Genomic DNA, 16555 nt, shown 5'->3' on the forward strand with positions numbered 1-16555 from the left:
TGAGGAGTTGTTTCCAAGGTTTGGATAAGGCACCTTTCTTTTTGTTTTGGCAGACTGGATGTCTGTGTCCTTACTAGAACTTGAATTTTTCTTCCCGCTAGCTATGAATTGCTATATTCTGTTTCAGGAGGCAAGAGTTATGCATGTTCAAAGCTGACTAACCACTAGAGCTGCCATGATCTGAACCGGTTTCAGACCAGTACGGCTGCTCTTATTATCGCCTCAAAAAATCTTCCTAAGACAGAAGCTTTGAAAGCCGTGGTCCTGGATAGAATCATCTCCTAAAGCAGGGACCACTACATCTATCTTCTGAATGATTTCATAATGGTAATTAATAGTTGTTTTATCCCAGGAGGTTAAACATCCATGGCCATCTCCTCATGCTCGCATGCCCCTGACCATACATAACTTATCGTCATCCAAGAGCTGAACTAAGAATTGGATTTCATTCTCTTGGCAGTGGTGAACTCAGTGCCGGGACGCCATTGGGTATTTGCATGCTCAACAAAATTCAAACTTAAACTCTTTATCCCTTCCTAGGTAAACATCCTGGTTGAAATATACAAGGCTTGAACATCTGAGGTCCTACAGCAAGAGACCAAACATAGGCATGAGCAGCTTAGCTGAAGGTTTCTTTTGTAGAAGGTGTTTGTTTTGAAGCCATGGCAACAAAAAATTCAATTTCAAATTGATGTCCCCTCAATTAGATTATCAAACCTCTGAAGGAATGGAGAGCCTTGTACTCTGAGTAGGTTTGCAAACTGTCAGATGCTCACCCTCAGGTAATTTTTTCATAGGTGTGTGCGCCGCACAGATGGATGATCTGAGAGTGTTGACCATCTTATATGCCAACCTGGCCCCAGTCAACTCCAAAAGGATTTTCTAAATATTGACCACCTCTGCCCCTAGTATATCCAAACCACTGCGACCTCAGCAGAACGCACTCCATCTAAAACTGTCCTAGAAGAGTCCTACAGAAAGGGGAGGTTTGGTGGACATAGGCGGTAGCAGTGCCATGCAGATTGTAACACCACCAATATGCTTCCTTCAGAACCCAGAAGAGCCAGTTTTGGACCAGCAACAATGAAGGAGGGCTTTAAAGCTTACTTGGATGCTACACACAGAGATGTGTATAATTACAGGAGTATGTTCTATGTATTATATCCTGTGTAGGTGCAGTTGTAAGCAGAGGTTTCAAACATTTTCTGGCATTGCGGTGAGGAAGAAAGATGAGGAAGAATAAAACTCAGTGATAAAGATGCTAGACTACAATGCCAAGATGAATGTGATGTGAGAGAGGCGTATGTTTTTGCAGAGGATGCATGTGGTTGGTGTATTGCCCAGTATAAGAATGTCACAGTGATTCAGTGGACATTTCTCAATGTTTTATTACTAGGAATGTACATATGTTAGTATCCCTGCTCCTTACGTCAGGATCTGGTTCCTTCATGTCGGTATGTCACAACTATTAAGTCACAAGTTTGAGTTGCTCTCTTTTTTTTTAATAGACACACAGTCTTGGTATGTGTGAGGGAAATATTCCAGTCAGTCTTTTAGTTTTGGCTTAATCCTTGGCATTGCTCTGAACTCCAGCCAACTTGGAGAGATAAGACCTCACTCCTCCTGCCAGTCCAGGTCCTCCTTTCTCCTCCACTAACCCCAAGGTAAATTGTTTTTCAATATAAAACCTACAATACATATTTAAAAAAATTAAATAGTCAAAAATTCCTTTCCCCGTTACTTTTCTTTGCACCTGCAGCACTGAGATACAGTTTGCATCTGGAGCCAGCTTTCTGTGACAAGATGGATTGCAGTGATATTTAAAAGTTTATAAATCTGATTCTTTCCCGACAACTACGCTTCAAGTAATAGAATATCATATTGCTGCCAAACATGATCTCGTGCCTTTACAACAATGCTTAGAAGACCACTGGTCACTTCACTGGTAAATGATAGGTGGGAAGTCAACCTGAAGCTAACACGGGCTGCTTGGTGATTCCTACCTTTGGGTCTTCATAGAAATCTCCTCAAGGGAGACCCATTTAATCAAGACCTTCTCAGACAATTGTAAAATATATATTATTGGCTGTTAGGGGAGTACTCCTTCATGACTTCACAGGGTCTTTGGTCAGTCAGAGAAACTCAGTACCAAATTATCTACTAGAACTTAAGGCAGGCCATCTAGACCATGTGTCTTTCCTACCCTCTCTAATGGATACAGCTTTGGTTCTGACCGACATTATAGCCACTTTTTATTATTTGAACAAACAAAAGGGTCAAGGACGTTGTCACTGGAAGCCCAAACAATGTAGGGTGACTTTTTTCAAGAGATTTCTCAAAAGCAGTTAACCTTCAAGTGGCAAAGAATGCTTGGGCAGAAACTCTCAGAAGACTCAATAAAATCACAAATTGGCTCATCCATGATAAGATGCTTCAAGATGTATTTTGCCTGTATGGTTTCTACAAATATAACTGTTTGCCACACCTCAAAAGCTAAAATGCCCACATTTTGCATTCAGGTTCTAGAAGCCACTCTTGATTAGGTGAATTTTTGTATGCTTTTTCAACTAATATCCATGACACCATTTTCTCACAAAACATGTAGCCGAAAGTAGCCATTTCCTTGATAGTTTCCAGCCAGTCTCCCTCCAACAGACCCGCAAAGCGATTTTGGCTTGCAAATCGGGAGCACCCACTGACTCCTGTCCCCCCTGCATTCTACATCACTTAGTCGAGGTAGTGAATCCAACCATCAATGCCATCATAAACACATCCTTAAAATTAGGGATTGTACCTAATGAATGGAAAAAGGCTATCGTAAAACCCCTTATGAAAAAGCAGAATAAACCACCAACGGATCCGACCAATATGCGACCCATTTCACTCCTGCCTGTTCTAGGAAAGATCACTGAACGGATGGTGCACTTGGAGCTAAAAGCATTTGTGGAAAACCACAACATTTTGCATCCCCAACAATCTGGGTTTCGCTCTGGTCACTCCACTGAAACTGCTCTGGTAGAACTTTCTGACTCCATCAAGTTCCTGCAGGATGAGGGCAAGCAAGCTGTCCTCATCCTGCTCGATCTAACAGCAGCCTTTGACACCATCTCTCATGTCATCTTGAATGACAGGCTGCGAGAGATTGGTGTGACAGATACAGCTTTGACATGGGTTAAATCTTTTCTGTCCAACAGGTCCCAGTCTGTATCTTTGGGCCATTACTTATCCAGCGAAAGAACTATTACATCCGGAGTCCCGCAGGGATCCATATTAAGTCCACTTCTTTTCAACATCTATATGGCGCCCCTCCTCGCTGTGATAGAGTCACACGGGATCCTTGTTACGTCATATGCCGACGACACTCAATTGGTCGTCTCCATAGACAAAAATCGCACGGATACTGAATCGTGCTTTCGGAATTGTCTCACTGAGGTATTTCAGTGGCTAAATAAAAACCACTTAAAGTGCAACAGTGGGAAAACCGAAATTATACCATTGGGTCAGGACCTTCCTTTTTGCCCGAGGGATTGGTGGCCTAAAGACTCTGAGGCTCCGCCTAGTGCTGTGTCTTCTGCTCGCAACCTAGGCGTGCAATTTGATGCTACCTTATCATTTGATGATCATGTTAGGATCACGGCTGGCTGCTGCTTTGGCCTCATCAAATCTTTAAAGAATTTTTTTGACTTCCTCCCCATTGCCGCTAGGAAATCGGTCGTGGTTGCACTAATTCTTTCCCGACTCGACTATTGCAATGGGCTGATGGCAGGGGTAAAAAAGTCTACATTGAGGAAGTTGCAAAGTGTTCAGCATGCGGCGGCACGGTTAGTGTTAAAACTTCCTAGGAAATCTTCAGCCTCAACTGCATTAAATTCTCTGCACTGGTTGCCACTACACAAGAGAATTCTTTTCAAACTCTTGCTCACAGCTTTTAAATCTTTAAAAAATATAGGCCCCAAATACCTTGTTAAACGTTTTGTTCGCTATGAACCTGTACGTTGTTTGCGATCCTCGGGGGCCAATCTTGCACAGATCCCGAGGCATAAATACAAAACCAGGGGCGGAAAAACGTTCACAGTTCTAGCAGCAAGAGCCTGGAATAATCTACCTGTAAATCTCAGACTTATTGAGTCCGAATGCCCCTTTAGGAAACCATTGAAGACCTGGGTCTATCAGCAATCGGATACCTATGTGCTAGCAGCCATCTAGATCTTTTCACCGCTTATCCCCTACACGCTTGCTCAGCGCCAAGATGCTCCTTCCGGAGCGAATGTTGCGCTTTATAAATATCCACATAACAATAACAATAACAATAACAAAAAACTGATATACTAAAGGGCCAAGACGACCTCCATGTTCTGCAGTGGCCCTCTAAGGGGTCTATTATATGGTGTGGCTGTTCAACCTTGCCATTGAATACAGTTACCAACCCCTTTAGGACCCTCAGGTTTCATCTGTCAAACCCTCAGCTCCATCGTGGCAGCTGTGGCACTGAACACCAAGGCTTTACACAGAGGAGCAAGTGTAAAGCATTAAACAGCACCAAAATAATTGAAGTAGAAATTGACACAACACAAGAAATCTAACATCAATTTATAAAAAATACCCTGTATTTGTATATGAATTTAGATGCTAGAACGAAAAAGATCCACTGGAGGGTTCTGGAGATATGGATTTTACAAGAAATAATAAATCACAGGATTTTCACTCAACTGCAGAAATGCCTCCGCGAATTCAAGGAAGTGGACACTTTAAACGTTTTCAAAGTAAGTGTCAATGTGGTCAGGTAGAAGTACTTGGGCAACCAACTGCGGTAGAGAGCTAGTCATTGGGACCAGCAAGGCCCTCAAGAACAGTTACCTTGACAGAAGGTGCAATCTTCAAAGAGTTCCAGACATGTTACATGTGTTACAATCGATTCCTATGGAGTGGTCATGATGCAGAGGATGAAGGATGCTGAAGATGCTCTACAGATGCTGTGGATGTGACACGATTGACGGGGGTCTTCCTACAGACACTCCTAGGTTGCGAAGATGGTGCTAGGTTCTTGGTTGCAGGGTCGACGTCCCCTGAGGTCCTCTCCGGGTGGCCTAAGTTCAGTCGCCACTGGACTGCCAGATGTCTGGTGTAGCTGTCACGGGCCAATCCTTCTGGGTTGATAACTTGCCTTCTGGAGGTCCCTGCAACTCTCCGCCAGCACTCCTGGGCTCCGCGAACTCTGGTGCAACTCTGTGCAACGGGTCTTGGTCTTTGGTGCTGCACTGTGGCGGTGGTAGCAGGTTGAAGTATTTAGGGCTACGAACTTGTTCCAGCAGGCTTCAGCGGTTGTGTCCCTGTGGTGCGAACAGGTGGCCTGTAAGCTGGCCCTTGGAGTCTCTTGGCTTGACTGGGCTCTGGAGACAGCTTCTCCTTGAGCATGACACAGCAGGCAGAGTCCCTCTCTTCGCTAATCACCAGGTACAGCAGTTGCATTCTTCAATGGTGCAGCCCCTCTTTGCTGTTCCCTCGGTGCATCAGGACGGTCTTTCTTCCAAGCTGTTGGAGATCTGAGGTCTGGGTGCCAGGGGTGCCCCTCTTCTGTTCGGAAAATGCCCTCAGGGCAGAATGCAGTTGGTAGCCAATGGGCTACTAGGTTCCCTTCCACCGGGGGTGTCAACTTTTTGGGGATTGTGCCATCTGGTTATCCCAGGATGCACCATTCTGCCCCCTCCTAAGATGGCGAGCCTCTCTCGGTGTTCAGACCACCCTAGCCCATCTCTGGAGTGTGACTACCTCAGGGCTACATGCCCCTGAGAAAAACTGTTTGGCAACTGGTTTCCTCTCTCTCCTCCCCATGCCAACCTATCAGCCTAAACAATGGGCCAGCCCTGCTCCCTAGAGTGACACATCTGTCCTTCAAAGGCATCTTCTCCTTTGAAGCCTGTCTTTTGGAGCTAACACCTAAGTGGCTTCCTGCAGGAGGGGGTAACACCTTTCTGGCCTGCAATCTCCCATTGTTCTCCTTCCTGAGAGTCGTTGGCATGTCCTTCCAGGAGAGAAGAAAGCTGTATAGGGGGAACAGCTCCATGTGGGCCTTGAAAGGCACAGGAGTCTTAAAGGCAACAAGGTGGTAGCTTTGTTAAAGCTGCTCACTGCAACAAGTTACCATAATTTTGACTTGAGATACAAGTCTGGCTTAATGTAACGAGTTGTTTGATACCTTGGAGTGCCCACTTTGGTTGCACCGTTCAGGAGTTAGCACTGCTGAGAAGTCATCGTGTAATCATGTACTTGCCAATTGGGCGACCAAGTCTTTCCACAGAAAAAACTGGAGTTTCGCGTATTTACTGTCAGGACATGTAAAATACATGTCCTGCCTGTGTCATACGTTCCACGCTGTCCTAGGACTTTATAGGCCTGCCAGAGGGGTGACTTGCACAGAGGTACATGGGAAGTAGGTGCTTTGCAAATGCTTTCAATTGCAAAGTAGGACCAGCAGTGTCTGACTGCTGCCATTCTACAGTGGAAGGCTGGGGGACTCGTTTTACTTGGAAGATCTCCAGGGTGGCATAACCAGTGCTGCAAGCCCTGGTGTACCCCTCTAACTTACATGCCCTGGGTACCTTATACTAGGGACTTACAGGTAAGTTAGCGATTTCCATTTGGGTATAGCCAATTCAACATACACGTAGGGTCAGGGCACTGGCACTGAGGTCTGGTTAGCAGACCTCTGTGCACTTTCTGAGTCCAAAAACCAGCAGCATCAGTCGTTAAGCTTGGGGGTGACAATACAAAAACGAGGCATTACTTTACAGGTCCAGACAGTTTCAGTACATGGACCTGCTTATAGTATTCGAAAGACTACATTGAAGGCTTCCTTGCAGACCTAATCTGTTGCCCAGATTCCAGGGCTAAGAGCTCCATCCCAGTCTGACATCAATTAACATAACAGCATAGCTCCTGACTGTACAATTAGGACATCTGAAGTTGTTGAAATCCTTTGGGGATCTTCTGAAAGAGGCAAAGGGGCTATCTACCAGAATAGGAAAGAGGTTCTGCATATGCTGTAAGCATTTGAACTTGGACCCAGTTAGCGGTCAAGAAGAACCCTTTCTTCCATGTCTTCCGTAAGCCAAAGCCGCAGTTCTCTTCTGTGAAGGTACACCTGATCATAAAAGATTTGTGGGAGGCGTTAAAGAAGGTATATCCCTGGTTAGAAAAATGTTTCCTCAGAGAGAATTCTATATGGTTTTCTCAAACTGTAATAGCTCCTTCTGTTGAGCCTTTACATAAGGCTTCTGATAGAGATTTCTATCTGCAAATTCCTCACCTTTTGACTATTCCCCAGTTGTCAGACTGGATCAAAAAACTTTTCAGTAGTATGTTGGTGCACTGTCAGGTCATGCCATGAGGTTCTGCACTGACACTGTTCCGCTCCAGAAATGATGTTCAGGGCCGATTTAGGTGCCACCCTACGTGCTGGTGTCACTGCCTTTCTTTTCACACGACCAGACGCGGATGAAAGCTCCCTCTGTGTCTTTTTTAGACTTTTCCTCCCATTTCCACTGCCAACAATATTGCTCTCCTAAAAAAAATCTCAAGCAACAGAAGAACCCCTTCAGCCCCATGATTTTCGGACACCCTTAGATTTAAAAAAGCTGGAGTGTAGGAGACAGAAGAGATGTTGGAGAACAGACTATAATGAACATGAACTTCACAAGTACAAGAGCCTATTAGCGGATTATAAAAAACTGATCTTGTCAGAAAAATTTTCCTATTTTTCTAATCAAATCAAGGAAGCAGAAAACTCCAATAAAGAGCTCTTTCGGGTAGTGACTAAACTGTCCACACTCCCTGAAAGAAAAGGGAATGAGCATATTTTAAAAGCAAAATCTGTCTCTCCCTGTGATCCTTTTCCTCCCGCGATATTCAAACAAGCCCCTGAGATCCTCAGCCAAAGTTTAACTTAAATTTTTAACTCAATGTTTACAGAAGGTGTTTGTCCCTCCATTTGGAAGAGGGCCTCGATTTTGCCCCTTGAAAAAAAATCGAACATCAATGCATCAGATCCAAGTAACTATAGGCCTATCTCGCGTCTTCCACTTACAGCTAAACTGGTGGAAAAATTAATGAATAACCAGTTCACACTATATCTACATGAACACAATTTTCTGGACGAGTCCCAATTCGGATTCAGGGCAGAACATAGCACCGAAAGAGCCTAATAAAGGCTACAGATTAAATCAGAGCAGTTTTGCACATCGGAGGGGCAGCGGCTCTTATCCTGCTCAACCTGTCGGCAACATTCAACACGGTTGACCATAAGATGCTGCTTAACCGTCTGAATTCTCTTGGCATTTCAGAAAAGGCACTAGCACTGGTCTCCTCTTTTTTATCTGATAGGATACAATCAGTTGCCTTGGGTGACTACGCCTCTCTGTCCTTTACTCTCCCATGTGGGGTTCCTCAGGGTTCCACCATGAGCCCTACACTTTTTAATGTATATGTATCTGAATTGGCGTCACTAATTGGATCGTTCGGTATGGCACTAACATCCTACGCGGATGACACTCAAATTGTCCTGTCTATCTGTAAAAATATATTCCCGCCAGTAAAAAGATTTAGGGATTGTATGATGGCAGTCGACTCATGGATGAGCTCGCACTGCCTTAGGCTGAACTCAGGAAATACTGAGATAATACTGTTTGGATACTACTCCCCCAGCCGGTCTCAGATTTGGTAGTTGGGTGACCTGGGAACAGTACCTATCCCGGTCCTTAAAGCTAAAAACCTGGGAGTGGTGATAGATGAGAAACTGAACTTCGAAGCTCAAGTCAAGGCAGTTTCCTCATCCAGTTTTTTTCTACTCAAAGCGATTAAGAAAATCTTACCTTTGATCCCAGCAGAAAGCAGGAAAATGGTAGTTGCATATTTAGTCCATGCCAAACTGGATTATTGTAACTGGCTATATCTCAATATACCCAAGAAGCAGTTACATAAGCTTCAGATGATCCAGAATGCAGCTGCAAGGCTCCTCCTGGGGATCCCCAAATTTCAATCAATGAGAACGCACCATCGGAGTTTGCAGTGGCTGCCAGTCAAGAGTCGTATTAAGTTCAAGGCCTTGTGTAGCACATATAAGGCACTACACGGTACCGGGCATCAGTTTTTGAGGCGGTCACTGCACTGGTACTCTCCAAACCGATGCCTTCGGTCAGGAGGGGCTAAACTAATACTCTCCGTGATTTTTTAAGGCTGATTGGGGCAGCAGAAGCTTCACAGTAGGTGCCACGTAGCTCTGGAACACCCTCCCCTTTACCATCAGAAGTCTCCCCTCTCTGACCTCTTTCATGAAAGGCATTAAGACCTGGCTGTTGTAAGAATAGTGCTCTAGCTCGCTTCTAGACTGTTAGCGCCAAGACACCATTGGTATTCGTCCGCTGTATAAATTTATAACATAACATTTGTTTCATAGTGTGCAAGGGATGTCCCCTCCAAAAATGATAGGTTTCAAATCCTGTAGGGCCACAACTCCATGGCCTGCAGCTATTGTACGTCAATGAACTGGAAAGGCCATCAGTGATGGTGAGGTGAAGCTCTACTTCGCCAGGCACAAAAGACTCCTGAACTGCTCCAAGTCGTGGCCCACGTCCAAAGTTCAGTTCATGTCCTGTTCTTGCTCCCAGAGTCGTTGAAGCAGCTCGAGAGGTTGATCTTTGTGGTGTGTTAAATCATCGGGTGAAACACAAAAAAAAATTGTAGTGGGATTCCCCTCCCACACGCCACTCTCATTCTCCTGAGCAGGCGTGGAAGCAGTGACATTCTTCTCGATCTCGCTCCAGAAGTCAGACGACTTCAGAGTCGATCCCCCAATTGGTCGCAACACAGCCAGAAATTCCAGGGCTGTCAGCCACACCTAAGCAGATTGAAGAGTTCCGCGCTGCCATGCTCTGGCTATTTGGATCCTTACAGGCTCCCTCTGGCATGCTGTCAGGTCCCAAGTAGTTGGGGGGCCTTCCATCTGGGGTGACACCTGCAGGTTCGCTCTTTGCGCCAGTTGGACACTCTGAGCCCATTCTGCCTTCGGCTCCACTTCTGACCTTCTTCCCCCGCCATGACCCACGCAGGCCCTGGGCTCTTGGATGCTGATGCTGAATCCAACAAGGCTGGAGGTTCCAATTGTTCTTTCCAATACCGAGTTGACATGGGTGCGACCTATGTCAAAGTTGCACCCGATTTCACCGCAAATAAAACACTTTTTCATTCTCTTTTTGAGACCGACTTGGACAATGACCCCGGTGATGAGTTTCCTCAGCCCTACCAGGAGGATAATTAATAGGGGGACATTCAGGAGGCCAGTGATCTCGATACCTCCCCTGAAACAGTGCTCCTCTCACACCCTGAACCCTCCACAGTGGAATCTTCTTTCTTGGCCATCTCTCTACAATGGAGGTTAAGACTAATGTACAGACCGAAGATCTACCACTGGGGCAATCATCTTCTGAGATCCTCCCGCTCTTTAATGAGGAACTGACATAACTTATTGGGGGCATGGGCCAAACCTTGCTCCCGCCTCCTAGTAAGTCGACAGATTGCCAGGCGCCATTGCGCTTCTCCAGGCTACTCTGCTTTTCTTGTGCAGCACCCGTCGCCAGAGAGACTGGTGGTGGTTTCCTATCACTTCCCCTAACAGGAAGTATTCATTTTTCAAACATTTGGCAAACATGTGTTTTTGTCTGCCAGTCTGGCACTCCGATCCGTTAATGCCAGGTGCTTGTTGGGCTGTTACTCCAAAACCCTTTGGGATTTAGTGGCACAAATCCTCCCTGGTATCACCGAAGACCTTCGGCCTGTTCTACCTCGGGTGATTCAACATGGTCATGATGGAGCCAAGTTCACAATTTGTTGTGGCTTGGACACCACCAATTCCATTGGGGAAGCCATTGGCACCACCGTTGCCATTTACTGCCATTGTTGGCTGCGGTCTACTAGGTTCCCAAGAGCACAGCCACCCGGTGGGAGGCAGCATCTGCCATTTCTACCCAAGATGGCAGGCAGTTACCTCAGACAGGTGGGTTCTAAAGATTGTTATCCTTTGCTATACCTTAGCCTTAATTTCTTCACCGCAGCACTTTCCACTGCTATCCCCAGTAACTGACGGTGGACTATCTCTCCATATTCCAGCAGGAAGTGCAATCCCTTTGACCACAGGAGCTGTTGAGAGGGTGCCTGCGCCAAAAGTAAGTTGTGGTTTTTATGGCCAATACTTTCAGGTGCCCAAGAAAGATGGAGGCCTGCGGCCTTTTTTTTTACCTGCACCCTCTCAACGCCTCTGAATGGATTCAAAATAATCACATAGACCTTCGTCTGATTTGCTCTCAACCCTGGAGACTGGATGAAAGCTTTGGACTTGCAGGATGCCTATATTCATATACCTGTCCTGATGGCCCATTGGCGTTACTTGCTGTTTGTGGTGGGACAGGAGTATTTTCAGTTTGCTGTGCCCTCTTTTGATGTTCCTCGGGTGTTCATGAAAGTGAATGCAGTGGTGGCAGCACATCTTCGGAGGTCGGGTGGCAGTTTTCCCCCAACTTGACAACTGGCCGATGAAGGCTGGTTCGCCCCGGACATTCGTCACCCACCTCCAGACTACGGTAAACCTACTGTCCTCTTTGGGGTTCACTATCAATGCGCCAAAGTCACACCTGACTCCTTCCCAGACTCTCTCCTTCATTGGAGTCAATCTGGACATGGTTCAGTTTCATGAACGTTTAAGTGAAGGGTACTCCCAAAAAATTTATTTGCGGCTCGGGCACGGGGATATTAGATCAGTATATAATTAAGAACCCGCTTGCTGATTTATTTACAATGAATCAGTCTTCAGTCATCACTAACCCACCGTTATTTCAAAAAAATCATTTTCATTGACTTTGATTATTAATAAAGAATTGATAACAGTACCATAAACAAAGTTCATTGATATTTACATTCAGTATAGTTACTTCTACTTCCAAAATTGCATTGAAAATGCAATACTTCATCATAACAAATTCATCAATCTCAAAAAAGAATAAATTAGAACAGAACCACAAACCCCAACCATTGACCCAATCATACCGGTCACTCAATAACATATACTCTAAGCTCTACTCCTCCCCCTTTGCCTCCAGAATTCCTCATAGCAACACATGGAGGAGATCCTTCTTCAGTCTTCCTTCAATGTGTCTTGACCAGAATGGATCAACACACAGTCAACACATGTTTTGGTGGCCTCAAATTCATAACCACCCTCTTCAGGACCCCTGCTTCAGTGTCCTTTTTCTTATGAAAATGTAGGGTTTGTGCTGAATAAAAGAAATAAACTCCATTATTATGTATGCGGGTTAGAAGTACGTCAACCAACTATTTATTTTTTAAGGACCAACAAGTGAAAAGATTCCACCAGATTGTATCAGTACAATACACCCTATAACATCACCACGTGCCGAGAATATATTGTCGCCATGAACACCGATATATTAGGTGAACAAACATTGTCTTAGATTGTTATATTTATAATCCATCTCAGAATTTGTGAAAACCAGAACCACCACACCAAAATTGTTCTATTTGTGCTCCATCTCATGTGATTTTAAAGGCCAAAACCACTACATTGTTGACGTATATATATCTCACTAGATGCCTCGCACTCTATAATTCCTGCATCCGGGAAGACTCCTCAAGCAAAGCCTTATATGCAGTGAGTGTTTGTAGCCCTCTCTTAAACGCCAGGTAGTAAAACCTGGAAAATTACAGTTTACCTATAGAAAAAAGAGCCACAGGACACTCTGATTAGGCTCCAATCAAAAAGAGTTACCGATGCTTCACTTTTAGGTTGGAGTGGCCACCTGAGAGAGGTGGAGATCAGAGGCATCTGGTCTCCAGCGGATTCTCGGCTCCAGATCAACCTTCTGAAGCTGTGGGCCATCCACTTTGCGATGAAATCCTACCTTCTGTCCGTCAAGGGGAGGCTGGTTCAGGTTCTCACAGACAATACCATCGCCATGTGGTACTGCAGCAAACAGGATTGGGTAGGGTCACGGGCCCTGTGCCAGGAGGACTTGAACCTCTGGAAGGGGCTGGACCACCAAGGAATTTTCCTGGTGGTGAACCACCTGGCAGGATCTTTGAATGTCAGTGCGGACAATCTCAGCTGTCCACGCCTAGTGAATCACGAGTGGCAGTTATACCCGAAGGTGGCGAGAGATCACTTCACGAATGGGGAGAACCATGGCTAGATCTGTTCGCCACTGCTGAGAACCTACAATGACAAGACTTCTGTGCTTTGGAGTTTCCAAGGCCCCTCTCGTTCTGAGACATGTTCTGCCTCGAGTGGAACTCTGGGCTCCTGTATACCTTTCCACCGATACCACTCCTATGCAGAGTTCTCCAAAAGATTATTAACAAACGTTCCCAAGTCATCCTAGTGGCTCCAGATTGGGCACAGAGAGTTTGGTATCCAGAACTCCTGGGCTCGAGTGTCTGTTCTCTGATCAGGCTTCTCTTCCAGGAGGACCTGCTTTCTCAGCAACCGGGCAGGGTTCTGAACCTGAGCCTTCACAATCTCCACCTTCATGCTTGGAGGTTGAATGATGACAGCTGAAACCTTCAATCTTCCTCCAGGTATGGTTGATGTCCTCTTGGCAGCCTGTTGTCCCCTCTACTAAAACTGTATATGCCTGTAGCTGGGCCAAATTTGTGTTTTGGTGCAGCACACACCAGATTGACCCTCACCAGGCCAAATGATCCGACTTTCTCTTGTTTGTTGTGTCTCTTGCCCAGCAAGGGTTTGCTTTGGGCACTGATAAAGGTTATCATTCTGAATGGTTGATAAAACATTTCAGAAATTCTGTAAAAATCATTGTTAGATAGAATGCTAATTCTTTTCCTGCATTTGTAAAATGCCAGATTTATTCCATTGGAACATGATTTATATATGGAAAGTGTTCCACAATCCACTCATGCATTTGGGAAAGATGAACTGTATAGTTTGACTTCATTGAAGATGCAGCAATAGGAATACTGCTACGTACCTTTTCTTTGAAGCTTGTGGCATTTAGAATGTGTGGAACTTGAGACTAGTTAGTAGAACTGGGATGCTTCCAGATTAGAAGATTTTAGGAATCTGGCAAATTGCAGTGACTGAGCAGATGTTGAGATGAAGGGAGAGAATATCCTCCAGAGATTCTGAAAAGAAGGCAAGGAGAGGAAGAGATGCTGAGCAAGTTATGAGTCGGTAGGAGAAAGGTGCCCTTGTAAAGCCTAGAATTCACAGAATGCTGTCCTTGTTGAATTAAATCTGTCCATCACATTTTCCTGAGAATTTGCTGGCAATTAGTCGCTCAGTTGCCTGCACTACAGCCCCTGACTGGTCAGTGTATAGCCCAGGACCAGAGGGTGTGGGGACAACCTAGCGGTTTGGCTAACAGGATCCTGAACCATACATATATCACAGTGGCGAATGACAGGCAACATTCCATGACAGTGAACACTTTTTATGACTTCTGCTGGTTTTTAGGTATTTATTCAGATGTGTGCCTGACATACCTTTCTATTGTGTCGACTGTTTCTTCATTTGGTTTAGTCTTGTGTTGTGCTTCTCTGACACACACATTCTAATATTGTGTAGTTGATTTCTGTTTAAAGGGTTGGTATTTATTGTTATTGTTGTTTTGTCTGGTAAGACTTCTTTTTCCTGTTATATTGTTTCCTCTTACCTTGCTTTTTCTACTATTCTGTAGGCTGCCCTCCTGAATATTGTTACAAGGGATTCCTTTGCTGCCCCTGAGAAGAATATCTTCCAGGCCCTTATAAACTGGTGCGAACACAATGTGAAGGAGAGCCATGCTGAGATTATGCAAGCTGTGCGCCTGCCTCTGATGAGCCTGACGGAGCTGCTGAACATTGTGAGGCCCTCTGGACTGTTGACGCCAGATGCCATCTTGGATGCCATCAAAGTCCGCTCCGAAAGCCGTGACATGGACCTCAACTACAGGGGCATGCTAAGTGAGCCACAAGACCTTTTTTCTTCTCCCGGGGTATTGGGATTTCAGAAATATGTCGAAAGATCGAATTATGTTACACTTGAAACCTCCACCATAATTGCATGAATCCTGACTAGTGAAATACCTTTCTAAGTGCATTGTTACAACAGTAAAATGGCATATTGAACTATCTACCCATCTGCCGAGAGAAGCCTCCCAAACAGGCATTCAAGTATGCTTAGCATTGGAGTAAAATTATTTGGGAACATCCTTGCTAACATTGCGTTATTACATTGATTTGCTGGCTCCTTTACTATCTAAACGAGTAAGGCCATGAAAACCTCAGCTGGTGCCCATATGGGGCTCTTTTTCTTTTTATGTTTTGTATTAGGCCAGTCACTCATCGCCAGCTTCCTTCTTTTCAAGAACATTGACTTTTTCATGGTTTATACATTATCTTGTTTTTTAAATATAATTTTATTGAGTTTTCAAAGACTTCAAGCCAACACCCCTATAGTGACCCCCGCAACACCCACCCGACCAGCTGTGACGACACTTTACCCCCCTGGAAACTATTTCTTCACATTGTCACACATCGCTCTCCAGACCGTGGTCAATGGTCTCATCCCACTGAGTCGTGGCAAGTTACCCAGTTCCCGTTCTCAATGTCCTTCCGGGAAATATTCTACACTGTACATCCAGAGCACCAAATCCCCGCCACCCTTCAGAATCTCAGTCCAGGCCCTCGATCCGGGCTTTCGAATTTGCGAACTTGTCGGACAGGCCCGAGCCTTATAGACCTGTTCTTTGGCTCTCATGCACCAGTCCATGTGTACTTCCCAGTCCTCCACACTCAGAACCCTGGCACTGCTCAATTTCTGGACCACATCACATCTGGCCACCATTATGGCTATGTTACAGAATAGATTAGTGTGTTTATCCAATGATTGTACTCCCCAGATGCCAAGCATTATTAATTTGGGTGTGATTTCCAAAGGGGTTTTGATGAGCTAGGGACTCTGGTCCCTACACCCATCCAATAGGGTCTCCGCTTGGGACACTCCCATAGCGTTGCAGAAATGTGCCCCGATGTGTGCATTCCCCTCAAGCATCTTTTTTTTTTTGAATCAATGAATATTTTATTGCTGGTTACTTAAAACCATAACATAAAACCTTAGCATATAACAAAGTTGTAAAAAAGATAGCAGCATTTAAAAGAAGGCAATAATTAAAGTCCGTGGACGTCAAGCAGACTTGCAATTGACTGGGTCTCTAAGTGGTGGAGCCGTCAGCAATAATCGAGTCTGTTTGATGAATTTGCCAAACGAAGCCATGTGTTTTACTGTGTTCAATGTGTACAATTGAGAGATCGCCTCCTTGGCTGTACGGGTGCCCAGTTGTAATAGAATTGGCCGTAGATAGAGACTGCGGGCTGTGCGCAAGGCCGGGCAACAAAATAAAAGATGGGCCAAAGACTCGTGTTTGTAATTGCAGAGCCGGCAGCCCTTGATCGCCGTTGTTCTCCGTTTGGTATTGTATATTTCTTGAAGTGGCAG

At 45.1% G+C, this 16555-nt stretch overlaps 1 protein-coding gene across 1 annotated transcript in view; it reads left to right on the top strand.

The window, feature by feature from the left end:
- Positions 1–16555, top strand: part of BTBD9 (BTB domain containing 9) — a 702660-nt gene that overhangs the window by 86135 nt on the left and 599970 nt on the right. The window contains exon 4 of the mRNA XM_085610241.1: positions 14757–15021. Within this exon, the coding sequence (XP_085466367.1) occupies positions 14757–15021 (265 nt within the window). The remainder of the gene's footprint in view (positions 1–14756; positions 15022–16555) is intronic.

The sequence above is a fragment of the Triturus cristatus genome, chromosome 6, assembly GCF_964204655.1.
Source record: "Triturus cristatus chromosome 6, aTriCri1.1, whole genome shotgun sequence".
NCBI classification, from domain to species: Eukaryota; Metazoa; Chordata; class Amphibia; order Caudata; family Salamandridae; genus Triturus; species Triturus cristatus.